Genomic DNA, 26,381 nt, shown 5'->3' on the forward strand with positions numbered 1-26,381 from the left:
GGGCTGGTACCCAGAGAGCTCACCGCCACATCTCTCCATCACATCCCATGACCACATCCCATTGTTTCAGCATCAGGAATGAATCTGAGGCCTCTCAAAAACATGCAAGGAAAATGTCGGCCCCTCTGTGCTCTGTATCCTCCTCTATAGGGCCCTGCAGTTCTCTCACAGCAGGATTAGAAATGGGGAAACTGAGGCAGGACTGCTTCAGGCAGGGCAGTGGTAAGGCTCGGCACGGCAGCCTGGGACGGCGTCCCCCTGCGCACATACCCAGCGGGCTCCCATCCTTCAGCCAGGTGACGGTGGGCGCAGGCACACCAGTGACTTGGCAGGTCAGGACAAGGGGGCTCCCCATGTCAGCATCCAGTGTCTCCTGCTGTGGGTCCTCAGTGCCGGGGGGCCCTGGGCAGGAGAAGCAGGGATGGGGTGTGTGAGCAGGAACACATGGACCAGGGTTTGCCGTCAGCTCTTTGGTGTGCGCTCAGGGGGCAGAGCTCCCTCTGAGCCCTTGCCGCTTACCATGGACAGTGAGGATGAAGTGCTTCTCGTTCTGGCCAGCCGCATTCAGTGCCACGCATGTGTACGTGCCCGAGCTGGAAAGCTGCAGGTGAGGAAGGTGTAGCACACGCGAGCCTGGAAGAAGCAGAGAGCAGCAAGTCAGGGCAGGCTGGAGCTAGGCAAACTGACCCATCCCCCAGCAGCAGCCAAGCTCCATGAGAGAGGTGTCTGGCCAAAGTCTCTCTCTGAGGTCCAAGACCTCACTGTGCACAGCAAAAAAAAGGTGCTGAGCTCCTGGGGAGCAGCAAACTTGCAGTATGCAACCTTGGTCCTTTCCAGAAGGGATCACTTAGCAGTAAGTTGTTAGCGTGTGGTTACGGCTGAAAGTCTGAGCTCAGGTCCCGCATGTGGCATCCAGAAGGGCAGCTTAGGAGAGTTACAGCCTGCCACTGAGAGCTAGTGGCCATGCCAAGCCCTGGAGGACAGGCTGTCATCCTTGCTCATCCCAACATACCTGGGGTGACAGCGACCTCCTCACCGAGCTGCAGGACATGGCCATCCTTATACCAGGCGATCTCCGCAGTGGCGTGGGATTGGACATCACATGCCAGCGAGACGCTGCTGTTGACAATGCTGTCGATGCTTTCGGGGTTTGCGCCCATGATCCAGGGTGCTTCTGCTCCGGTACATCACAAAAGACAGTACAGGAGGGGAACCATCACCGTGGAGGCCGAGCTCTCCCCAGGAGGAAATGTGCACTCAGCATCTCGCCTGCTTGGAGTGTGCTGGCACCACGACCTCCTTGCACGGGGCATGCGTGACAAGCACAGGGGCACGGAGGCAGCCACACAGTTCAGGAGCCACGGAAGACTCCAGCAGGCAGAGGAGGGGGTGGGGAGGGGTAAATCAGCAACCCAGGGCAGGGTTGCTGGTGTTGCCTTACCCTGCACGGTGAGGGCAAAGTGCTTCTCAGCTGACCCAGCTGGGTTCTCAGCCACGCACGTGTAACTGCCAGTGTCACCCACCTCCACTGCCGCCACCTGCAAAGGGGGAGCAGAGCCCCACTGAGGGCTGCCCCGAGCCAGGGAGCTGCTGGGGCTCCCATGGGGACTTCGGCACCTCGCAAGACCAGAGCAGCCTCCTCTGTGGGGAGGGAAAAGTGCCCCGTCCCCTCCACCCAGTGTCTCCTATGTCCCTCCCCTGGCCCAGCCACCCTGCCCAGGGGGACACCGACCTGCAGGACTGTGCCACCCTCCAGGAGCTGGTGCCGTGGGCTGGTCACAATGGGGATATCGTTCCAGAGCCAGGACACCGTGGGCACTGGGTGCCCCGTGGCTTCACACTTGAAGCGGACGGAGCCATTGACGGTGGCTGTCACCTCCTCAGCCAGGTCCCCTGTGCCACCATGGATGGCTGGGGAGGCTGGAAGCAGGTGGTTATGGGGCTGCCACACACCTCCATCCACTCCTCGCCCTGGCCCCATACTCACTCAGCACCTCCAGCTCGTAGTGCAGGCGGTCCTGTCCCGCCGCGTTGGCTGCCTCGCAGGTGTACCTGCCTGCATCCTCCTCCCGCACCGCAGGCAGCTGCAGCACCCGGCCCCCTGCGATGCAGGGCAGGGTTGGGGAGGGGACGGGGAGGGCTCCACGGAGGGCTGGAGGGTGCCCTCCAACCTCTCTGTGCACAGACCCCTCTGCAGCCACAGTCACCCTGCAGGTCCCATGAGTGCTGTGCACGCTGGCAGGAGCAAGGCAACAGGATCCAAGCTCCTTCATGCTACGTATGCCCTCAACCCACAAAGCTGCTGCAGGAAACTCCCCCAAACCCCACAGTCAGGGTCCATGCCCATTACCTAGCAGCAGCAGCACCCCTGGACTGGGGTACAGGGGCTCCCCATCCTTGTACCAGGTGAGCCGGGGGGGTGGGATGGCACTGGTGTCACAGTAGAGCGCAGTGGGCTGGCCGAGGATGGCCTGCCGGCGCTCCGTCACCTCCCCATCCCGGTCTTCCTCCCGGTAGAAGATCTCAAGGGCTTCGTTGGGGCTTATCTGCTGCTGGAAGAGGGGCGGCACTGCGGGGACAGGCTGTGGTAAGCTGTGGGGAATGGGGACTCACACCCCCACGTACAACCAGAGCATCTGCCCAGGCCTGACCAAGGCCAAGGAGATGTCTGTTTTCCAGCAGATACAACCCCTCTTCCTGCTCACCCTGCTCTGTTCCCATGAGGGACCCCACTAAGGACCCCTCCTCTTGCTGAGACCCCTACTGCTCCAGGCACTGGCTGGCCACCCAGGGCTCACCTTGGACATGGACGATGAAGTCCCTGTCATCTTCGCCCACGGCGTTGGTGGCCACACAGGTGTAGTGGCCTGAATCTGAGATGCCGGCTGGTTTGATCTGAAGGACCTGCCCCTCATTCAGGATCTGGAGGTGGCCAGCACTTTCCAGGAGCTGCACAGGGACCCCAGCCCCAAGGGAGAGAAGAAAGAGAAGGACAGGAGAAAGATTACACACCCAGGAGTAGAATGGAGCCCAGCCAGCCGTATAAAGGGTATCTTCCCATTCCATCCACCTGGGAGGATCCCCAAAACCAGCAGCTCCTCCCTGGTTGCAGTTAGGACTTCACCTGCTTGTCCTTGTACCACAGGATGGTTGGCTCGGGCACAGCCCAGGTCTCACACTCCAGTGTCACTGTGCTGTTGACCTTGGCTTTTACCTCTTTCATGGCAAATTCCCCCAAAGGGTCATCTCTGGCAATCCAAGGAGGAACTACGGGGAGAGAAGACACAGCTGGGATGAGAGAAGAGCCCTCAGAGCTCTTGTTCTACTCTAATCAGCAACAGTCAGCACCTTGGGGTGCTGCTGACACCCTCAGACAGACCCCTTTGCCCTCCCCAAGGTAGACCAGAGGCTTTTTGGGGCCACATGCTGATATGTGTGTAACTGAGCACTAGCTACAAGAGGTGCAGCTCCCTGGGGTGAAGGCACGGGAAGGGAAGGAAGTGGCACTGGCCCAGTTACAGTGGTGGGGTAGCTGTAGGAATTAGGAAGGACATGGAGAGCTCCCGCACCCAGAACCTTCACGGCGTAGTTCTTCACAGCCTCCCCAGCCTCATCGGCCACGATGCAGCTGTACGTGCCTGTGTCCTCTTCCTGGGCATTCAGGATCTGCAGCCCATGGCCACCTGGGCAAAAGGGGTCTCCTCAGAGGCTTGCTGCTCACAGCCACGGCTGTCTATCCCCATGCAGCACAAGAAGGTATCTTAAGGGACCTGCTGATCACCTGCAAGCCTGACTTGAGTGGTTGTAACGCTCTTCTAGACCCCAGTTTCCAGGCTTATAAAAAACAGTGCTGTCTCTCTGATGCTGCCAAGGAGGCTCTAGCTATATCAGACAATGCGGCAATGGAAGAGCAGCATCCACCTGATGGCCTGAGCCCGTTGGGTCCTGCAGGACAATGACTTCCTACCATCCCACTGCCCTGGACCACAGTCAGACCCAGAGGAGACCCTGCTCCTGCTCCCACTCCCCTGGGCATGCAGCAAGGGGCCAGCATGGTCAGGCAGAGCCAGTGGACACCAGCACAGTACCAGGGAGTAGGTGGATGTTTCTGGATGCTTTGAGGGGAACCTTGTCCTTGAGCCAGGTGATGTTGGGAGACGAGTATGCCAGAGCCTCACAGACCAGGGAGATGGGGTTGTTGATGATCACTGTGACTTCTTCTGCTGCAGCATCATGATCACCTCCAGCAAAGGTAGGACCGGCTGCAGAGATGCATTTGCATGGCAGACAGCATTAGCACCCACTTAGGCTTCCCAATGCTTCACCCCTCCGCCAGAGAGCATGATCTGAGTTCAGGGAGTTAGACCTGATGACAGCATGTGAAATGCACAGTGTGTGCAGCACAAGCCCAGTTTGTGTCTCTGCCTTCCAAAAGCACAGGGGACAGAGACTACTCGCTCCCCCTTCCCATCAGCCCTCATCGGATGTGGATCCTGTACCATCAGAGATGGATCCTGCACTAGATGAACTCTTTACGCCCAGCCATGAGGTCTCATGAAGGCTTTGGGGCAGGTCCAGGACCTCATGCCATGCTGCTGGCCAGTAGAGTTAAGGGATCCTCATCATCTACCTGGGGCAGGCAACTAAAAAGCCTTCTAAGTCCATGTACCCTGCTCACACCCAAGGCTCTATTTCCATCCAGAGGTGTCTCGTACCCAAAACATCTAGCAGGTAGTGCTTGGTTTGATTCCCCACAGAGCTGGAGGCCACGCAGGAATAGCGGCCAGTGTCAGACAGGGAGGCTCGGGGGACATGGAGCATGGAGCCATCAGCGGAGATGGAGAAGGTGACTCCACTGGGCAGAGGGTGACCGTCTTTCAGCCAGGTGATCTTCGGCTGGGGGTTGCCTGTGCAGGGTGGAAAGAAGGTTTTGCCTTCGTGCAAAAGTTTTTCCATGCGTGTATACAGCTTGTCTGGGGTCACCACGCTGGCGCTTTTCTGGGAAGCAGGGGCATCATCCCAAATCCAAAATTATCACAATCTGGATCAGGTTTTTAGAGGCTGCTGGATGAGCCAGCAAGAAGAAAGAAAACTGTCCTGAGTAGGAGGTGATTAATTATTCCCATCACTAAAGGAGAAACCAGATTAGAGGAATTTTAGCTCCATTTGGGAAAGATTGGAGCTTACGTAGTGGAACAAGCTCACTGCGTGGGTGACCCCTCCCCAGCGCTTCCTGGAGAGGCCAACTGCAAAGCCAGGAACTATCCTAAAAAAGCTCTTCAGCCAATTTCAGCTATTTTCATGTAATCAGCTGGAGTTGTCCATTTGCCCCACACCCCAAAGGGAGACTCAGGTCCCTGAGGCCCATTTCCCACCTGCTCATACCACCTCTGCTCCCCATGTGATGCTCACCCGCAGCCAGGCAGGACCAGGTGACAGGGTGGCCTTCAGGCACTTTGATGGCCTCTTCTTTGCCTGCGTTCTCAATGTGGGGAGGAACTAGGAACACAAGCCACCAGGGACCTCAGCTCCACCGAGCCTCCAAGCTCATATGCTAAAGCACAAAGGACTCTGGCACTGCAGCTCCTATGATGCCCAGTCTTAACTCATTACTGCCCCTGGAAGGGCGGAGCTCTGAAATCCCACCAGGAATGCTGCAGCAGATGGAGAACCCCTCCTTACCTAGGACCTCCACATGGAAATGCCTCCTGGCCTCCCCAGCTACATTGCTGGCCAGGCAGGAATAGTGGCCACCATCCTGGGCTCGTGCACGGGTAAGCCTCAGCAGCCAGCCCCCTGGAAGCATGGAGCAGAGAGGTCTCAGGGTCCTGATCCAGGTACCAGCCCATTCCAGCAGTGTTCCTGCAGGGCTGGAGCTCCCCCACATTTAAACCCATCAGTGGGGCAAGATGTGTTCCCAGAGCTCCTGTCTCTCACAGAATCCATGCCTCATCCCTGACCTGAAAGCACTTGCATGTGCTCACTGGGGGTGACGGGAGATCCATCCCAGGACCAGGTAACCATGGGCAGGGGAACGCCCGTGGCCTCACAAGTCAGCATCAGGGCTCCGTGCAGAGACACACTGACATTAGTTGTTGATCCTGAGCCTTGAATGAACTCGGGAGGAACTGGGGAGACAGAAAAGGATAGACATCCATTTGCAAAGCAGCCACCAAGACAGCAGAGGAGCGAGGAAAAGGGGGCAAATTAAGTAATCCCAGCTTGTTCCCACCCTCCTGCTCATATGGTTTGAGGACACAAGCCCAGAAGAACCGTTAGCATCATCTGAAGTTATCAACTTCAGAAGGTGTTATGGGACAGGTGACTTACAGCAAGTATGTGCCACCTACCTGCACCCCCAAGCCCACACTTACAGGTGTGACACCAAGCTGGCCACACACCCTGAGCTACCTCAGGCCTTTTCCAGCTCAAGTTCTTGGTACCTTCACCCATGAGATTTTCCCAAGTCCTCAGAAAATAGATGACTTTATGAAGTGTGAGGTGATCTGCTCTGATGACCCTGGAAAGAAACTCCTGCCTGGTGGAGCCAGTTCTACAGCTATGCCTGGAGCATCTCCCTTCTCACTCAAGATCTTCTCTGTGTTGGATTGTCCAAGAGCTCCATGTCACCTTGTTCTTGCACTCGTGCTGTGTGACATCACCCTCCCAAGCCTGCCTGCATCGATACCCCCCAGCTGCCAGCCCTGTCCCGCACCCCTACCATGAACCGCAACGTCAAACTCTCTCCGCTCCTGCCCCGCCGCATTTGCCACCAGGCAAGAGTAGCGTCCTGCATGGGCCACCTCCGCCTTGGGGATGCGCAGCCGCCTGCCCTGCTCCGTAAGCAGAAGCCCGTCCCCGCTGGCCACAGGCTGCCCGTCCTTCATCCACGTCACCGTGGGCAGCGGCGTCCCTGTGGCCTCACACTCCAAAACCGTCTCACCAGCCTTGATGACAGAAACCTTTCTTGGGGCTTTGCTGCCGCCCTGGTTCTCTGGCGGCACTGCAGGACAGAGTGACACAGGGTGGAGGTGATGCTGTAGCAGCTCCTTTGGCAGTACGCAACTGGATATACAAACACCATCGCTCTGGATGGCAGCAGTAGGAGGGCAAAGCAAATGTGAGTGGGTGCAACTGGTGCAGTTGGGCTGCTGGAGCAAAAACCAGCTGCAAACAGCTTGGAGCCAAGAGGAAAGCTGGAAGGGCAAGGCTAGCCAGCTAGCAGCATCCTTTCCAAACCACCCAAAGCAGCAGGCAATGGCTATAAATATTTGGGTCCAGCTAGACCTTGCATAGAGAGAGGTGATGGCAGCTTCAGCCACCCCCAGAGGTTCTCTGTGTCTCTGGAACCCCCCAGCTCACCATTCACCTCCAGGCGATGCTCCTTGCTGCTGCTGCCAGCGGCATTCCTGCACTCACAGGTGTATGTCCCCTTGTCCACCAGCCGTACCTCCTCGATGTACAGCATGCTTCCTCCTGTGGACACTAGCTTTGGGCTCCCAGGCTGGGTGGAGAGGGGCTTGCCTGCCCAGGGAAAGGGACAGCAACCTCCTCTCAGGTTCCCAGCGGGACCAGTTCCCACCCAGGGGCTAGATACTGCTCAACATAAAGCACTCCTTGCTCCAAGGAGACCAACATCTGTCTGGTGGGTCAACACATAGAATCATAGAATCATTTAGGTTGGAAAAGACCTTAAGATCATCAAGTCTAGCCATAAAAAGGAAGGAAAGCACATTTTTAACATGTGTGCGGAGGGATGAGGCTAAGAAGCAAGATCGTACCGTCCTTCCACCAGCTCAGGTTGGGGAAGGGGATCCCATGGCACTCGCAGGCCAGCCTGACGGACTGCCCCTCCAGCACAGACATGGTGGCAGGCTCTGCCGAGGAGAAGGATGGGGGCACTGCAGGGGACGAGAGGAGAGGAGCAGCTTGCTGATAGCACTGGATGAGAGAAGAGAGGCAGCTCCCTGTTGGAGCTCCATCCTGCTGGCTACACACCACCTGCAGCTCTCCTGGGCTTCACACAAAGAACCAGCAAGCATCCCCTGCACTCACTCCATGTGGAAATAATAATCTTCAATCTCCAGCTATTAAGTGAGTGATGCTTTTAATTGCACATGGCCTACAGCAGAGGATGACCGAGCATCCCGTGCCAGCCACACAGGCAGGCCAAGCCCAGGTTGGCCAGACACAGCCTTATTAGGTAGCACTGCTCACTGGGAAGGTGACCTAACTCTTTCCATTATTGGATGCTGTTCTCAGTTGCACATAAATACAGCTGGATGGAAAGTGGTAACTCCTTCCCATGAGTGATATCAATTTGTAGAAGAAAAACTCCAACACCCAGAAACCCCAGAAAAACAAAAACAGCAGAACCCAAACAATCCACCCAAGCCAGGAGGCCAGACGTGCAAATGTTTCACTGGGAAGGGATCGCAGGAACAAGCCTGGATGAGGAGAACTGGAATTTCTCCACTCCTTGGCTCTCTGCCTGCAGGACTACCACCAACTGGCCTAGAGCATCCCTGACAAAAGCCAGGCCCTGGCTCAGCGGACATGCTGAATGGGCTGGGAGGCTGCAAGGATGCTTGAATCGAGTGTGCAAAAGTGGCTGGTGCCTGTCCTCACAGCAGCCTGGAAACCACCGCTGGCGTCCTCCTGACTCAGGCAGGGGGACGACACCTGCAGCGACTGCCGCACTAAGTGCGAAGAAAGGGCAGAGAAGCCCTGGAAATGGCAAGGAAATCCCTTCACTCTCCTGCCCAAATTTTGGAAAGACCTCTTTCTGCATCGTCACTGAAATCTCCCCGCAAAACTCACGCAAACATTGGTTTTTTCCTCTCCAATACCCATTCTGGTGGGGATTCTCACCCTCCAGCTCCATCATTTTGCAGAGCTTTAATATTTCGGGCTTAGTGTTTTCCAAGCCAGACAACTACCCCAGGTACACATTGTACATATTATACATATAAACAAATGGTATATAATATAGTACGTGTCTGTGTGTGTGTCTGCGTGTTCTCTCTCTCCCTCTGCCCCGATGAGCTATTCCATCCGCAGCGGCCCTTACCCCACACATCAAGGTTGTAGTGTTTCTCCGGGCGGCCGGGCGCCTGGCACGTGTACCTGCCCGCATCCTGCGCGGTGGCTCGCCCGATCTGCCGGAGCAAGCAGAGACAGTAAGATGCTCTGCAGCAGAGCTGGACCTACACAGCCCCTCCTATGGGGGAATGTTGTGCCAGCAGAAGCCATGGGGATGGGATCAGCGTGAGGAGTGGGAATGGGGCTGAGCCATGGGCAGCAGGGAGGGACACCCCCTCTCTCCCAAGGGTGGGGAGGGGGATATGGGGGTCATCACAGCCCCATTTCCCCTCCCATCCTCTGCAATACTCCAAAACATCACCTGGAGCATGGTCCCCTCCACAGACAGCTGCACACCCAGCTTTGGTGTGAGCAAGCTCCCGTCCTTCAGCCAGCGGGACCCCTGAGGGGGGACCCCAGGGGCCAGGCACTCCAGGGTCACGGGCTGGTTGACGATGACAGAAACATTCTCCTCCTCACCCAGGGCAGTGGAGGGCACTGGAAACAGATCAACAGGGCAACACCTTCCCTTTTGGAACCCCTCCCCAGAGCTGGTCCCCCACAGCTCTGTGCACTTGCGAGGGGGTGGAGGAGTAGCTCCACAGTCCCAAGCATCACCTCCAACCCCACAGCCACACTGGTGGGAAGGGGCCTGGGATTCACAGGGGTACTTACACCGCACCTCGAGGGCAGCCTCACGTCTGTCCTCCCCCACGGCACTGCTGGCTACACACGTGTACGTCCCCGAGTCCTGGAGGTGAGCGGCAGGCAGGGACAGCATGCGCCCGCCAGAGAGGATCTGTGCTTCCCCGAGACACAGAAAGAGCCCCCATGAGGACAAAAATCAAAGAAACTCACAGGCAGCTGTGCTGCAAGCCTGCACGCAGGAACATAAGCCTGCCTTGAGCCCATACTCATCACATCCCAGGGACCCTCTGCCCATCCATGCCCCTGGTGGCAGGAAAGCCCAGTGCAGGGCTGAGCAGGTCTGTGCTCCCACAGACCAAACACAGGGCAGGTCTGGGCAACAGTGCAGCTGCTCAGCTCCAGCAATTATTTTTTTTAAAAGCCAGAGCAAAGGAAAGGATATTTCTGGAAGGGCGTCCCCAGTGAGCCCCCCCCCATCAGAAGCTGTCTCACCTGCAGGCCACCTGCCACCACGCTGGGCACCGGATTGCCGTCCTTCAGCCACAGCAGCAGTGGAGCTGGGGTCCCTGTGGCATCACACTCCAGCATCACTGGCTCATTCACCACCACTGTGAGGGGGCTGGGGCCAGCTGTGATCCGCGGGGGCTCTGGGAGGGCAGAGGAACATCACCAGGGGCAGCAGGGTGCAAAAGGGACAGGGCAGGAAGGAGACACTACAGAGTGGACCAAGCAGTACCCATTCATGGGTTAGCCATGGTTTTCTAGGACATTGCTTGGGATGAACACAGGGGATTGCATGGCTGGAATTGCAAACAGGGCAGAGGACATGGGATCTAATAAAACCGTCTTCCAGGTACATGTCCCAATGGCTGGGACAGCCCCATTGGAGTCATGCATACACGAGAGGTGCTGCGGGGTAGGGGGGAGGCACCCAGCTCTCAGGCAGCTGCAGTCCTTCCTCTGCTCACTGCAGACTCACCAGTCACCTGCAGGCTGTACCAGAGCTCAGTGACACCAGCCACGTTGGAGGCCACGCAGCGGTAGCTGCCAGCGTCAGAGAGCTGGGCACGCTGGATCTCCAGGTGCTTCCCATCCCTGGACAGTGTCCGGCCCAGTCCAGCCGAGAGCTGTTTGTGCCCCTTGTACCAGGCGATGTCTGAAGGGAAGCAGGGAGCTGAGCTGTAAGGAGCGATATTGCTGCCCCTCTCACCAAGGGGAACCAGGCAAAGCCCCCAGGACACATGAGCAAGAGCGAGGGAGAGGACGGACTCACCAGGAGCAGGCAGCCCTGAGGCTAGGCATTCCAGGGACACCGTGCCATTCTCCACGACAGCCAAGTCCACTGCACTGGGCTCAATGATTGGGGGCACTGCAACACAACCCATGCAGTCGTCAGCTCTGTGTGGCCCAAGCCAGCTGCAGCCACAAAATGCAGTGCTGTGGGGCATGGCCAGGCTCACTGGGGCTGGGAGAGCACCGAGTCCTGAGAGAGCAGTGGACAGGGCTCCCTCCCCGCTCTGGGAGGGGACCACATCATCACGCGATGCCACTGCTGCTCCCCAAGTCAGCTAGCAGATTTGTTGTCCTCTAGGATGAGGTATCCATCCTTCCCAGGGCAGGGGTCTCCACTCCCTGCCTGGTTTCTTACCTGGCACCCTCACCATCACATCCTGCGATGCTGACCGAGGGGTGCTCTGGCCAGAGGGACTGGGAGTAGACCCTCCACCGGGAAGCACCCATCAAGGACGGATGCTATGGTTTACCGTGGTGTCGGTGGCCATCAGCCCTCAGCCTCGGGTTAAGAGTGGCAAGGGGCAAGATCCCAGCGGATCAAGCTAGTGACCCTACACCTCCCAAAAAGCAGAGCCAAGAACACCTGCTCCTTTGGCTGGCCATGTCCTCCCTAACGCATAAGATGCATAGCAGGTCTCACCCAGATGCTGCACTCACCTTGCACTGAAACCTGTACCTCTGCCTTGGCTACCCCTGCCCAGCTGCTGCCCTGGCAGATGTAGAGCCCTTCATGGCTGAGCCCCACGCGAGTGATCAGCAGGGTCCCACCATCCTCAGACACCACTGCACCGTCCCGTTCGCTCAGAGGGTGACCATCTTTCAGCCACCTGCAAGGAGGGGGGCAGGCAGTGAGTCCTTGGACTCTCCCACCACCCCTGGGCCCGCATTTCTGCCCACTGAGAGAGTGAACAGAATGGTGCTGGCAGTGAGGACTGTCTCCTCGTCACTTGGAAAGAGACCTCTAGGAAGAGCAGGATCCCAGGGGCAAGAAGCAGGACTGATGCCTCCCATCCTAAGGGAAAACCCATGCTGGGGTCTCCATCACCCGTCCTGAGCCCCTATCCCGATCTCTGCTGCAGCTTTGTGTGCTGGGCTGCAAAGCACCTTCAGGGAGTTATGGAACCCCTAAGGGAACTCAGGGGGACATGGTCAGGTTCCCCCCACTCTGCAGTACTCACTGGATTTGGGGTGTAGGGATGCCCATGGCACGACAGTGAATCCTCAGGGAGTTGTTGGCGACGGCCGTCAGGTGGCTTTCCCCATCACCGATCAGCAGCTGAGGGGGAGCTGGGGGAAAAGGGGACCTCAGGCTGGGACCACCCTAGGGCCCAGGCACAGGAACATGGGAGCAGCCGGGGACCTGGAGGGTGCAGGACTCCAGTGGTACATTAAGACCCCCAGTGTGTGGGAAGAGCATTTTAACCAGTAGACGTGAACCTTGGACTCGCAGGCTGTAGCTGAGCGAGGCATTCCCCGCCACATTCGTGGCCGTGCAGGTGTAGAGGCCGGTGTCCATCACCTGGGGCTCGGCCAGCCGGAGGGACCCTGAAGGGAGGACGCTGTACCTTGGGGGAGAGGGAACAGAAGAGCTGGATGGGAGGAACAGCCACGTCCTCTATCACCTACCCCTGGGCAGGAGCTAAGGGCTGAGAGCTCACCATCGCCTTGAGACAGCCAAGACAAGGTCCCCAGGACCATCTCCTGCCCAAGGAGGGCAGCAGAGCTGTCCACAGGTGCAAAATCCCTTCACTCAGCTCCTGTGAGAGCTCAGCGTGAGGCAGCAGTGTGAGCCACCCACCCAGGGGGACAGGGCTCCCTGCAGCTGGAGCTGGCTGCGATCTCGCTCCCCGCATTGTCTGTGCTCCACAGACATAACATCATCTCAGCCCACGGCTGCAGATCCCTCCCCATGAGCTCCCATAATAAATCACCCAGGCACGCGAGGACAAGCCAGCTGAGATGTGGGGAGCAGCACCAATCAACCAGGAGCAGCCATGGGAAACCAAACAAGAATGACACGGCAACACAGTCCCTCCAGAAGAGCAAAACCAAGATGCCTTCCTGCTTCTCCAGGTCACAGCAATCCTCAGATGCAGGGAACAAAGTGATTAATCCCAAGATCAGAGCCGTGATTTTACAGAGCCCCTTCCAGCATGGTGCTAACGTTCTGAGAAAGCTTGTCCTGCTTCCAAAGGGGAAGACCAAGACACTCAATAAACACATATCCAACCACTTTCCAGGTTATCTTCTCCCATCAAATCACATTAAATGACTGTCCCATGGCTGCCATCAGCCTCAACACGTGAATTTGGTCCTCTAGAAGTCACCCACCAGAACAGGACTGGCCTTAAATCCATGTCCCAGCACAGACAAAGCCACCACTGGACTTACAACTGTGTGCCATACCTTGTCCCAGGAGCATTTCAATGCCTAAAGTCCACTAAGTGATCCCAACGCCCAGGCTGCGAGGAGCAGGGGAGGCTGCAGCACCCCAGCCTCCCCAGCTGCCCGTCCTCCTCTCCACGCTGCTCTCCTCCTCCTCCAGACCTCAAAACTCTTCCTCCTCCTCCATGCCCTGCAGCCACCTGGGTGCGGAGCAGCATCAAGCCCCGGTCCAACACCTCCCGCAGGGATCTGCCTTCCCCAGGCACATCCTCGGCCTCGCTGCCTCCAGCACCGTGACGGCACAAGGCAGGAATGCGCACGAAGGCAGTTGGGCGAGCAGGGCTGAGAGGCTGCTCTAGAGCCGCCTTCCCTTCCCAACCCCAGCCCTGTGTCCAGGGCAGGCATGCAAAGGGTCAGGAGCAGCTGCTCCATCCCAGCAGATGTTTGTGTGATGAAAAAAAAAGCCTGGTGATTCTTGCTTTTCTCTCCTTGAAGAGCAGAGCTAATGCTGTACCGGTCAGCTGGCTTGGCTCCTGTCAGAGCATTGAGCATCAGCCACTTGATGCCAAGGATGCCTTTCGCATCTCCCTGCCAAGCAGCTGAGGCCCTTCATGGACCCGACACCCCTCTGGGGAGACACAATCCTAATGGATCGTGGCCTCATCACCACAACTCTCCTTACCTCATGGTGGTGAGAGGCAACGGCTGGGACTCCCGGGTCCACACCACCAAGGGAGGGGGATAGCCTTGAACCTCGCAGGGCAGGGTGGTCTCCTGCCCAAGCACAGCCAGGACGGTTATGGGGTCTGATGCCTGCGATCCATTCACGCTGATCCTGGGCTTTGCTGGGTGGAGAGGGAGCGCAGCTGGTGCAGGAACACTTCAGGTGCCCCACAGCCCTCACTGCTGCTCTTCCCTTCTCGCGAACCCATCTGGCACCTGGCTAGGCGGCCCAAGGAAGGTAGGAGAGTCCCCAGGTCACGCTCTCCCCACCAGCCACCCTCCAGAGCTGCTTCACTAGGAGCTGGCACCAGGGCCAGCCCCGGGCACTCACTGCTGACGGAGAGCTGCGTCTCCCGGCTGGAGAAGCCTGCCATGTTGGTAGCTGTGCAGAAGTAGGTCCCAGCATCCTCAGGGGAGGGTGAGTGGATTAGGAGGGTCCCATCAGGATCTGTGTGGTAGCGAGGGCTCAGGGAGATGGGCTCTGTGCCCTGCAGAGGAAAGGAAAAGGAGGAAGTCAGGCAGAAGAGACTCTCCCATGAGCCGACCATCCCAAGGGCAAGAAGAGGGCTCTGGACCCATCAGAGCAAGCTACCTCCCAGTCCCGGCTTCCCAGGGCACTTGGTCCTACCTCCCCAGGCAGTCACAGCCACACTGGCAAGCTACATCCCCTCCAACCGTGTTACCCCACATGCCCGGGCGACCCATAGCCCAGCTGTCAGCAGGATGGCAGCCTGCCGTCCCTGTCACCTACCTTTGCCCAGGTGACAGTAGGGGGGGGCACGCCGGTGGCATTGCACCGCAGGGCAATGGCCGCTCCCTCAGTGGCGGTGATGAGGACAGGGCCGAGCTCAATGCTGGGAGGAACTGGGAAAGAGGAGAAGCACCTCAGCCTGCATGGCCAGGGCCACATCCACCAGAGAGAGAGCTGTGCTTTACAGGTTAAGAAGTGCAGAGGGCACCTGCCCCTGTTCACCGCAGTGTGGGGACACCCAGCACCCTCTTCTCACCGTGGATGACCAGGGACATGTCCTGCCTGTGCGAGCCAAGGGCGTTGGTCACCTCGCAGGTGTACCTCCCCGCGTCCCCCTGCGACACCTGGTCCACGTGCAGGCTCCCATCAGCCCGGACGGAGTAGCGGCTGCTCAGGGCTACCTGGGTACGGGCAGAGAGCAGAAAGCAGGACTGATGGAGGGGTCAAACATCACCATATTGCTGTGTTTTTGGGGCATATCTAGAAACCAGTTCTTGAGTAGTAGAAATGTTCTGATGCAGTGAGGAACCCACCTCACCCTCCCAACCCAAATCCTCCCCTGGCATGTTCCACCAGCAGCTCCAGCCCCACGAGGTTGGGGCACTCATCCTGCAGCAAAGCCCCTGCCACAGGGCTGCACTCGCAGCTGCCCACCCACCCACCATCCTGGTGGGCACAGAAGCCTCACCGGCTCCCCGTCCTTCAGCCAGCGGCGGGCTGGGAACGGCCTCCCGGCCAGGATCACACAGGGCAGCGACACAGGCTGGCCTGGGAGCGCACGGACCACAGGGGATGCAAGAGCTATTTCTGGGGCTGCTTGAAAGAGGGGAAAAGGAAACAATATTAATTGAAGATAAACGGGCCAGGAATGCTCAGGAGAACAGATCTGGATCGCTTTTCTTCCAAGGTCCAGACCTTGGCTTGGCACAGGCTGGCTCCAACATTCAGTTCCCCAAGAATGTGGGGATATTTGTCTACAGTTTGGGGTCAGTGCATTAAGCCAAGAGGTGGAAGGGCATTATCCAAACCCCGCACGGGGTGGGGTGATTTGCTGAGCATTCACCACGGCCGGCTCAGGAGCAGACATGGCTGGACGGCTCTGCCGCTCGCTCACCCCTGGCACGGCTGGTGCTGGCAGCAGCCAAGATCAATACACCAACAAAAGCACAAAAAAGCAAACCGTGTCCAGTGACGGTGAGCTTGACCTCTGCTTGGATTTTCCCAAACTCATTCTGGGCTTCACAGATGTAGACAGCCTGGTCATCCAGTGAGGCACCTGGAGAATGGTGGGGAGAAGCCTGAGCCTGGCAATGCCTGAGCCTAGAAGGGCTGGAGAGCCCCAAGCAGGCTCCAGGACAGGGTGACACCACCCTCCCCTGCCCTGCCACCACCTCCAAGGGGAAGAGACCCTACAGCACTGGAGGCTTGCAGGCTGTTATGGCACAGCTAAGCTTGCAAGAGGTAGAAGTGCAAATAAACCCACTACATCTATGCTTTGCTACCACAGAAAGAGTGGGCATGGGGGCTATTCCTATTGCTGGGACACCAGCCTGCAGGAGGCAGGGGTAGAGCACCTGAAGGTGACACCATATAAGCCTGCACCCGGGGAGGATGCCCATGCACGCTCTGCCATGCCAATGCACTCTTGCACACTCAGCTCTCTTACTGTCAATGAGGAGCTCAGCAGCCTCCAGCTGGCTGGAAACACCATGCGGCCCATGCCGGCCCGTCACGGGCTTTCCATCCTGCCGGGACCAGGCAATCCGTGGTGGAGGAGAGCCCTCGACGCGGCATAGCAGGCTCACGCTCTCCCCGACCTCAACCGCCACATCCCCCAGGGGCTCAGGAAAGTGAGGGGCAGCTGGAGAGAGAGCAGTGGAGAAGGAACTCAGGCAGGTCCAACACCTGCTGCTTCCCCGTAGCAGGCTCTGTGCACCGCCAAGCCTGGAGAAGAGACAGGGCTGCAAAACCCATAAGCTAAATGCCCTGAAAAGTTATGAGATTGACTTAAAGCATTTGGTGTTTTTCCAAAGCTGTTGCAGCCATTGCAGTTTCCATCCCTTCCAGTTACACTCAGCACCCCCAGCTCAGCAAAACCCCTTGCACTTTTCCACCTTTAACTGCTTCAAGCCTTACTGCCCTCAACACAGAGCCTCCTCTCTTCCCCCTCCCCAGGGTCTTCCATCCCTCCTGCCTCCAATGGGAAGCCCTGAGCATCTGTTGGGGTGCCTGGATTTTCAGACACAGAGAAGCCAACCCCCACTTCCACCTAATCCCACTAATTGCATTTTGCATCCCCAGTCTTGCCCCAAGCCGTAGTGTCCCATGCAACAGCATCTGCACCAGTCTTCTGCCACTTCTTGAGCCGCTTCCCTCCTCCTGACCCTTGGAAATCCCACCAGACTTCAGCCTGCTTGTACTGAGCACTGACATCCCTGTGCGGGGAAACCCGGGAGCTGGGGGCAAGGGGAGCCTTTGGAAGCAGCAAGCAGGAGCTGAGCCAAGAGGAAGAGTGGTGGGAATAGGCTTGAGTGCTTGGTGGGACCCAAAAGGAGAGGCAGAGACTTACACCCCACGTCCAGCACTGTGCCTTCGAAGGTGATGCCGGACTCGCCAAGAGCCTCGCAGACGTACTGCCCCGCATCCTCCTCCCGCACCGCCTGCAGCCGCAGGATGGCACGCTGCGTGCCGGGTGGGAATGCCGCCACCACCTGCTTGCCTGCCACAAGACCCCCCGTGTCAGCATCCCAAGTGCCTCTGGGGGTTCCTCCCACCATTGATCCAGGGGACCCCACGTGTGATGTCCCTGCAGGGCGGTGGAGGACCCCGGTGCATGGAGGGGGTTTATTCCCCAGTTCTGCTCCAATCTCACCTTTGTACCACATGATGTGGGGTGGGGGCACCCCCGAAACCCAGCACTCCAGGGTCACGTCTTCTCCCACCAGTGCCTTCAGGCTGGGCGTCACTGCCAGGATGGCGGGATGCTCTGTGCCACAGGGAAAGAGATGGCTTTGGTGACTCCCTGCAGTGGCATTCGCCCCGAGGGGGCCCCAGAGCCCTGGGAGCTGCCCCCAACACCCTCCATCACAGACAACCCCATCTCATAGCTCGCATGCTATGCCGGTCCCAGCCGGCAGCCAAGGGACAGCAAGGAGGGGTAATAAATCCCTCCTGCAGCAGCTCTGAGCCCAGGCCCATCCCAGGATGCTGCCGGCCAGTGGGGAGCAGGTACCGGCGAACTCCAAGGTGATGGCTTGCTCGTCCCAGCCCAGCGCACTGCTGGCGTAGCAGCTGTAATTCCCTGCATCCTCTGGGACGGCAGCCCTGATGTGCAGGGAGCCCTGAGCATCCATGAAAACCCTGCAGCAAATGGGGAGGGAAGGAGAAATGAGCCCTGTGAAAATGGAGACAGTGAAAAATGTGATGAAATAAGTGAGCCGGCTTAAGGCCATCCTGCACACATGGTAAGCGTTGGGCATTTGATAGATGTGGGTTAGTACTTAAAGCCAGCGACACCAGCTGCTGCAGGGAAGGACATTGGTTTGAACCAGGGAAAATCATTGAGAACTGGGATTTTTCAACTCCAAAGTAAAAAAACCTTCCCCAAGTCCACTCCAGCACTCACAGCCCAACACAGGCAGGGAGGTGGAAGCCAAAAGGCAAAATAAATTAAGGGGAAGCACTAGGAGTATTTTGAGACAAGCACACACCGGGTGTGCAAAGCACCTCAAGCCCCCCTCGGTGGGGATGGTGACCCAAATAAGGCAGGACGGCTTAAGAATAAATATATGAAATTAAGGCTAGCAGCATGCCAGCCATCTCAGGTGGACAGTTTGGGGATATTGCAATGCTTTCCTCTCTCCAGAGCTACGGGCAACACCAAGGCCCTCTCCCTCAGCCCGTGCATCCCTGCAAGGGGAGCACCATCCCCAGCGGGACAGGGAGGATGAAGGCACCCAGGTCCCCATGGGTTACCTCTCTCCCTGCTCCAGCGCCCAGCCCCAGTGCTTCCAGGTGGTGTGGGGCGGGGGGTGGCCCCCGGCCGTGCAGTTCAGCTGCAGGTCCTGGCCCCTACTGAAACGCTGGGGGCTGGCGTCGACCTTCACCCATGGTGCCTCTGCAGGGGTTGGAGAAGGGCTCAGCCCCTGAGTGCCATCCGCCACCTGCCCACCCATGGGGCAAGGCGTCACACAGGCCAGGGTCCTGCATGGGGGCAGAACCTACCCTGGACGAAGAGCCAGAGGGAGGCGGTGGCGGTGCCGTGGGCGCTGCGTGCTATGCACTCGTACAGGCCCCCGTCCCCCGGCTGCACGTGGCTGATCTCCAGTGAGCGGTTCTGTAGCAGCCTGGTCCGGCCATCCCCTGGCTGTGCTGTCTTCCCGTCCCAGCTCCACGTCAGGTTGTAGGGCACGTCGCCCAGAACCACGCAGGACATGACCACGTCTTGGCCCGGTGAAGCCGTGATGTTGCCTGGGGCTACGAGACGTGGTGGTGGCTCTGCAAATGTGGTGCACCAAGGTGAAACGAGCCCGTGCCCAGCCTCAGAGACTCCTGGGCACTGAGGCTTGGCACAAGCAGTCCCCACCTGAGACAGAGACGTAGGCACGAGCTCGCGTTGCCCCGACCATGCTCGTGGCCGTGCACTCATAAAACCCTTCATCAGTCTTGGACACTGCAGGGATCAACCAGCTGATGTTCCCTGAATTCCTACGAAAAGGGAGACATTACAGGGTCAACCCCACCCTGGGGCTGCCGTGCCACCACCCTGCTCCAAATCTCTGGGACTTTTTCCCATCCAAGACAGGCAAAGGGGTGCACCCCCAGCTCCTGCACACATGTCCCTTGGGATTTTCCTCTACTGCCTTGGGATGCTCAGAACTTGCAGACACTCGGCCGGCACAGCTCAGGGGGCTGTTGCTGCCCATATGGGTCCATCCTGGAGCCCACTGGGCCAAACCAAAGGCTCACCTGAAAAGCCGCTCTTCCCCGAGCTTCATCCTACCCCGGCTGAGCTGCAGGCGGAAAGGGACCTCGCTTTGTGCGGAGCAGGAGATCAGCTGAGGCTCATGGTTGTAAGCCTGGATCTTGCTGGAGATGTTCACTTTGGGTAGACCTGGAAGCAGGTGGGGACATGCACATATGTAACACTCCTTGGGAGCTCACCAAAAGCTGCACAGGGAAGCAGGATTAAAAAATACTCAAGCAGAAACCAAAGCAGAGGCGGTGCTGGAGCCTCTGGTCCCTTCTCAGCACTCTTGGGGAGCGTGGGGACCACTCACCAGGGACCACGCTGGTGTAGGTGACCCCAGAGAGGCGGTGCAGGGGGTGGCCCTGGGCATCTTCACCCTTCACCTTCAGCAAAAAGTCACCCGGGGGGACATGGAGCAGCCAGCCCACCCAGAGCTGCCCCGAGGTGTTGGAGAGGGGCTGCGCGGGCAGCGAGAGGAGGGCATGCCCAGAGGTGTTGAGGAGCTTGATCTCCTGCAAGTGCCCAGGTGGCTTGAGACCAGTGCAGTTCACCACCACAGAGATGGGCAGACCTGGAGAGAGGGAAGGGGAAAAACAAGCCAGCCATGTTCCTGGCTGCAAGAAGCCCAGACACACCATCCCTGACCCTGGGGCAGCACCAGCCTCACCCTGCACCGGCCGCTCCCCCAGCTGGCTGGCATCAAAGTCTGGCTGGGTGGAGAAACTGGCTTGAAAATTAATGTTGCTGATGCCCGTGATCCTCAGTGAGTGGCGGCCGCTGCTCTGGGTCTGGAAGCAGAGCGAGAGGTGCATGCTGAGGGCAGGGGAAGGGGGAGGCGATGGGGAAGGGGGGAGGTGGCAGCCAGCCCCTTCCAGCCTGCTCACACATCATCTGCCTGGCTGGAGGTGGATGGAGGAAAGCCCGTGCCGAGTTGGCTAAATAGCCATCAGGGGGAGGGAAGGGAACAACACTCAGGGTCTGCCACCAGCCTACCGTGACCAACCATGTCCCTGGCTTGTGGGGCTCCACGGCCACCACCATGGCTGAGTTGGGGATGATGAGCAGTTCCTTCAGGCCTTGGCCTTTCTCAAGCACCTTTCCTGAAACAGCAAGAGAACCTCTGGGATGGGCAAACTGGGTCCATCCCCTGATCCCTGCAGGGGGCCAGGGGCTCATTCTCAGGGCTCACTGCGGTGCAGAGCCCATCACACAGCTCTCACAGCCAGGGCGGCAGAGAAAACCCCCCTAACACCAGAGGCAAAGCTAACCCAGGAGGGGAGCAGAGCAGATGCACTTGGTGCTTGATGAGGGCTTTGCAGCTCATTGCTTCTTTATCTAAGTTTTCAGCGCGGGGTTTGGCAACAGCCTGCAGCCTCCTGTTTGTCCTGACCTGAAGGCTCTCTGGGTCCCAAAGCATCACCCCCCCACCCCCTCCTCTCCCCAGGGCTCCTACCTGCTGGATCCCGGACCTCGATCCCTGGGGCAGGGCCACTCAAGGAGATGGTGACCTCCTTCAGGCTAGGGTCGAAGGGGATGGCCCACGTGTGCTCCCCGCCATCCTCGTGGTCCGTGGACAGTAAGTGGACTTTGGAAGCCTGGATGGCCTCTTCCACCCACTTCAGCACCTGGGGCACATGGAAGAGGATTAACCCCGATCCCCCTTCGCCACCAGCCATGGCCATTTCAGGAGCAGGGCTGTATTGCACCGGGTCAAGATCTCAGGCATGGCTGCAAAACAGTGTCTGGGCGAGGAGCCAGCCCCAGCTGGGTCTGGCGAGTGCCAGCATGATGGTGGCACAGGGACAGGTGGGCAGGAGCTGACAGCCCTGGCTGGGCCCCCCTTGCTACAAGCAGGTACAAAAGGAATTGAGTAATTTGGCGTAATTGTTATTGCCAAGTGGCTTCTGCTCAGCCACTTGGATCAGGGTCGTTATTACCCCCATCTCACTCATGGGAATAGAAATCATTAACACACACAACAGCTGGAGGCTGGGCAGGGGCTGTCACCCGGGTTCTACTACTGGGAGATGCTGCTTGGTAATGAGCAGAAAAGCACTTTACTCTTCCTCATGTCTCTGAGACTTCACAGGTGCACCGGTCGAGCTTCAAGATCAGAAGCACAGCGGCTCCTCTCTCTGTGGCCCGGCCACTCGCCTGATTCCCAGGGTGCTGAGAGCAACAGGAGCACCCCAGCTTCAGCCTCAGCCTGAAGCAGGCACCTCCCCTCCACAGGGACAGGCGAGCCAGCTCATCCCAAGGATCACGCATGCAGCCCAGCAGCAAGCTCCAGGGCAATCAGCCTTCTCCAGCCCTCGCTTCGGCCTCAGGCTAAAGCAGGGCTCCCTGAGCAATCTGGAGGCACCTTGGGCATGAGGATTAACCCCAGGAAAATATGAGAGCAGCTGAGCCGGGCTGGACCACAATTGCTTTGGCCACCCCATCCGTGCTCCTGAAGGTCTCCCCACTCACCTCTGTCACCTGCTGCTTGTCCAGGTGGAAGATCTGCCCGGAGCTGGTGGCTGCGATGCGCTCATACACTCGGTACCCGGGGTGGCTCCTGTCCCCGCAGTCCCCCGTCAGCACAAATACCACCTGCCACAGCAACGCTCCCCATAGCATCACACACAGCCATGGGGGGTCTGTCCATCCCGGCGAGGGGACGCAGCCAGCATCCACCAGCCCCCAGTACATAGAGCCAGCCCAGGGGATGCAAATTCACCCCACTCACAGGCAGCGTAGGGAGGTCTGTTGCTGCAGCTCATTCCCAGGAGCTGCTGTCGTGCTGCTGCAGCGTCCGCCCAAGCCGGCCGTTGCAGGGGGCCAGTGGGCAGTGCTGCTCACCTGGGTCTGCTTGTGCTGCAGCAGCCGCAGCAGCTCCTCCTGCTGCTCGTAGTCCTTGGCCCGAGCATCCGAGAAGACATAGATGAAGGAGCCAGGGTGTGAGACCTCCACGGCCAGCCTGATGGCTCCCACGCTCATCTCCGGGCAGTCCCCTCCACCCTGTGGCACACAGCGAGGGACATGGCACAGGCACCAGTGGCTACCCAGTGCTCAGCCCTTCCCTGCTGGGCTCCCGGCAGGATCCCACCGAGGGTCTGCTCATGGGGAAAAATTGCACCAGCTTGCTGGAGTCAGCCCAAGCGCAGCCAGAGCGGCGGGATGGTACAGCAGGGGCACACAGGATCACAAAGACCTGTCCCTGTCTCACCACTAATGAGGATTAAACCACCCATTTGGGGATCCAGCCTCACAGAAGCCGCTGGCTTCCCACAAATGCCTTTAGCAGACACATTAGTGCCCACCCCAGCCCATTGCCCCCCTCTGTGGCAGCTGAACCAGCCACCCCAGGCAAGCACAGAGGCACAGTGAGGACCAGCTCCCAGTTCCACAGGGCTTTGCACACCGAAGGGCTGTGAAATGATTTGCAGCCACAGCTTTACACCTCCCGCCAAAACACAGCTGCAGCCTAAGGGAAACGCCACAGGGATTTAGCAATACATGGGAGGCAGGGCAGGAGCAGGGATGGATAAAACAGGATTAAACTCCCAGAGAGTGTTTCAGCTGGCAGAATGCGGCTGAAGTTGTTTTTTCAAAGAGTAAAAAACTCAATTTTCAAAGAGCAGTTCTGGAAGAAGATAATTTTGGTTCCACGGAGAGTCTGTGCAAACTCTCCCAGGGATCACACTCCCACTTTGGGACAAGGGCTGTGAACCAAGAGGGCTCTGCCCCGTTGCAGGAGCCTGGGGCACAGTGCCAGGGTTACCCACCCTCTCCATTCCCACCCCAGTGTGGTCAGCCTCCAGCAAGCCCAGCTCAGCCCCAAGCCCCCATCACACTCCCGAGGGGTTGCCAGCCCCAGAGCAGGGCAGGGATTGCTCCCAGGACAAAGCACCATGCAGGAATGCAGGGCCAGGCTTCCCACCAGGTGCCAAGAGCCACGCACCAAGCCAGCCATGGAGCAGCACCACGGGGCTGAGGATGCCTACCTGGACATGGAGCTCCCGCAGGCGCTGCTGGAAGAGCCAGGGGTCCGCAGTGAGGGTGGCGGGTCCCACCTCTGTAAGCACACCGGCACCACCTCCTCAGCCTCCTCTGGTGCCATGTGTGCCCAAGCACCTGTCCCGGCTTAAAGACCCTTATGGAACCTGCGAGACTTAAGCATCTACCCTGGCTTGGCACCAAGCAAGACACGGATCTGGGCAGACCGGCACCGTGCCCAGGGACACAGCCTGCACCGGGGAAGCTCTTAGCAAGGGTGAGCTGCAAACCCACACCCTTTTCTGCTGGGGAGGCTCCCAGCAAAGCAACGCAGAACCCATTTACTGCCTCTGCCTCCTTGCCTGTCTGGCTCCAGTGATTTTCATTCAAACGCAGTGTTTCTGCTGAAAATAAACTCATGGTCCCACTCTCCTTGTAGGGGGTCAGGGCTCTTGGAGAGAAGCTGCTGTTAATGGGTGTGCACAAAAATCCCAAGGCAAAAACCGGGACAGAAAGAAACTGTTCTGGTATTGCAGTAAATTACCAAAATCTCTTAGCAAGTGGTGCTTTTACTGTGGCAACCTGAAAGCACACTGTGGACTTGTACAGAAATGCACCCCCCCCAACTGACCGGGGAGATTGGGACAGGCTGGAAGTAGAAGAGCCACCCACAAACAGGTGCCAGCATTACTGGGATTAGTCTGGTGAGAAATAGCTTGCCCCGCGCCTGCAGGGCAGCTTGGGGATGGGAGCCCTTGCCCAACACTGTGCCCTCAAGCTGCAGCTCATGCCACGCTGGCATCCTCATGGCAGCAGCCACTGGGGCATTAAAAAGGTGGAGAAGAGACAGTGCAAGCACTTGGGAAGTGCACACTACAGCCCCAAACCCATCCAGAACCGCGCCCAGCTCCCTGCAGCCCCATCCTTCCGCGAGACACATGCCCTCACCCTGTCCCAGCCGTACCTGGGTCGTGGAAGGGGACCAGCGCATAGTTGCTGATGGGCTTCATGCTCCTGCTGAGCGTCCGCTCCAGGATGCGCGAGGCCCCGTCCATCACCTGCACCAGGTCGTCGTACATGGAGCCGGTGACATCGAAGACAAAGGCCAGGGTGGCCCCCCCAGTGCTGGGGGGAGGCTCGGCGAGACTAGGAGCCAGCAGCAGCCAGAGACCCACAAACATCCCTGCGTGGGGTGGCATCGTGGGGGAGACCTTCGGGTGCCAGGGACACCCCTTCTGTCCTCACCCCACTCCTTTCCCCAGACCCCCTGGGCACCGTCCCCGCACCAGGGAGGGACACGGGATGCAAGGGGACACGTGTGGCAGGGCCAGAGCAGGGACCCCGGTCGGGGGACGCCCAGCCACCCGCAGCTGCAGACCCGCTCCTCCAGCGTTCAGCTTCTGGGAGGGAGGGAGGGAAAACAGGACTTTTGGAGCCAGCGGCGTGGCAGGGAGGTGGGTGGGAGCAGGAGGAAGCCTGGATGGGGATGTGGGGATTAGGAAGCAGGTCCTGCAGCCCATAGGATTGTCAGAAATACTGCCCAGGCCCCCTCCTCGGCCCTGACCCCCCCAGATCAGACCCCCCCGCTCTGCCGGGGGGAGCTGGGGGTTAAGGGAGGACATGGGGGCTCACAGCTGAGCGCCTGTGGGGAAACCCTGCCAAACCCACAGCAGGGGGGAGGAGAGCCAGCTGCAAAAGGAACCCCTCTCTTGGAGGCAAAGGGCTATGCCCAGAATAGGGGTCTGCAATGGGGCTGGGGGGGACATTGGGCTCGGGGGGTGGGCTCAGGGGGGATCCCCAGCACAGCCTCCCTGAGAACAGGGAACAAACAGCCACACAAAGCGCGGACAAAGCCAGAGCCAGGACAAGGGCTGGGAAACACAGCCCTTGGCTGGGAAAATCAGCCCTTGGCCGAGAGCTGAGGAGCTTTTTCTGGCTCCCCTTGAAGCACAGCGCTGAGCTCATGGCTGCTCCGGAGGGATGCTCTGCTCTTGCTCAACTCCACCCCAGTGGGACCCCAGGAGAGGCCGTGGCCGAGAGCCGGCTCCAGGTGAGGCTGCGCACCAAGGGCTGAATCCTGCCCTAGGCTGAGCACCCCACCTCCAGCCCCCAGTGCCAACCTGGCATCAGCCCCACTTCTCCCAGACACAGGGACCAGGGTGGGTCAGGGACCACCCATCCCACATCCCTGAACACAGGACAGTGGGACCTTCTTGTGCATCCCTCTGCCCCACGTGGCCCACAAGCCTGGGAGCAGCTCAGCACAGTCCCAGAGTGGGTGAGGACCCCCCCCTTGCAGTGGGGCAGAGGGGACAGCCTGATGGCACCTCCGCCCCATAGGGCAGAGCCGTGAGCTGTGCCAGTGGGCTGTCCCACTCCTGTCCCATAGCCAGGGCTGTAGGCTTGCATGCAGCTGCTCACCTGCAGTGCCTTATCCCCCCCAGGCTTTGCACCCCCAGCCCCACACTTACTGAAAGCCTGGGGTGTTCCCCACCCTATAATGTCACTAAACCTACCACAGAGCATCCTCAGCCACTAACCCTGCGCCCCAAC

The 26,381-nt window shown here is 58.8% G+C and overlaps 1 protein-coding gene across 1 annotated transcript in view; it reads right to left on the minus strand.

Annotated features, from left to right (window-relative positions):
- HMCN2 (hemicentin 2) overlaps positions 1–25,027 on the minus strand; it is a 37,515-nt gene extending 12,488 nt beyond the window's left edge. The window contains 48 exon segments of the mRNA XM_064469074.1: positions 271–402; positions 520–633; positions 1,013–1,538; positions 1,733–1,920; positions 1,988–2,101; positions 2,351–2,569; positions 2,799–2,949; positions 3,125–3,267; positions 3,570–3,683; positions 4,089–4,262; positions 4,716–4,907; positions 5,413–5,499; positions 5,683–5,796; positions 5,961–6,128; positions 6,722–7,003; positions 7,363–7,524; positions 7,782–7,901; positions 9,071–9,158; positions 9,404–9,579; positions 9,757–9,880; positions 10,222–10,376; positions 10,709–10,885; positions 11,003–11,098; positions 11,680–11,849; positions 12,201–12,309; positions 12,460–12,587; positions 14,090–14,252; positions 14,462–14,618; positions 14,882–14,994; positions 15,138–15,268; positions 15,544–15,697; positions 16,062–16,157; positions 16,548–16,742; positions 17,451–17,600; positions 17,754–17,867; positions 18,114–18,241; positions 18,857–18,998; positions 19,106–19,378; positions 19,467–19,588; positions 19,850–19,994; positions 20,161–20,421; positions 20,518–20,638; positions 20,844–20,950; positions 21,304–21,475; positions 22,320–22,442; positions 22,692–22,850; positions 23,837–23,907; positions 24,793–25,027. Of these exon segments, the coding sequence (XP_064325144.1) occupies positions 271–402; positions 520–633; positions 1,013–1,538; positions 1,733–1,920; positions 1,988–2,101; positions 2,351–2,569; positions 2,799–2,949; positions 3,125–3,267; positions 3,570–3,683; positions 4,089–4,262; positions 4,716–4,907; positions 5,413–5,499; positions 5,683–5,796; positions 5,961–6,128; positions 6,722–7,003; positions 7,363–7,524; positions 7,782–7,901; positions 9,071–9,158; positions 9,404–9,579; positions 9,757–9,880; positions 10,222–10,376; positions 10,709–10,885; positions 11,003–11,098; positions 11,680–11,849; positions 12,201–12,309; positions 12,460–12,587; positions 14,090–14,252; positions 14,462–14,618; positions 14,882–14,994; positions 15,138–15,268; positions 15,544–15,697; positions 16,062–16,157; positions 16,548–16,742; positions 17,451–17,600; positions 17,754–17,867; positions 18,114–18,241; positions 18,857–18,998; positions 19,106–19,378; positions 19,467–19,588; positions 19,850–19,994; positions 20,161–20,421; positions 20,518–20,638; positions 20,844–20,950; positions 21,304–21,475; positions 22,320–22,442; positions 22,692–22,850; positions 23,837–23,907; positions 24,793–25,027 (7,555 nt within the window).
- Between the last annotated feature and the right edge of the window lie 1,354 nt (positions 25,028–26,381).

This window comes from Phalacrocorax carbo, chromosome 18 (assembly GCF_963921805.1).
Source record: "Phalacrocorax carbo chromosome 18, bPhaCar2.1, whole genome shotgun sequence".
NCBI classification, from domain to species: Eukaryota; Metazoa; Chordata; class Aves; order Suliformes; family Phalacrocoracidae; genus Phalacrocorax; species Phalacrocorax carbo.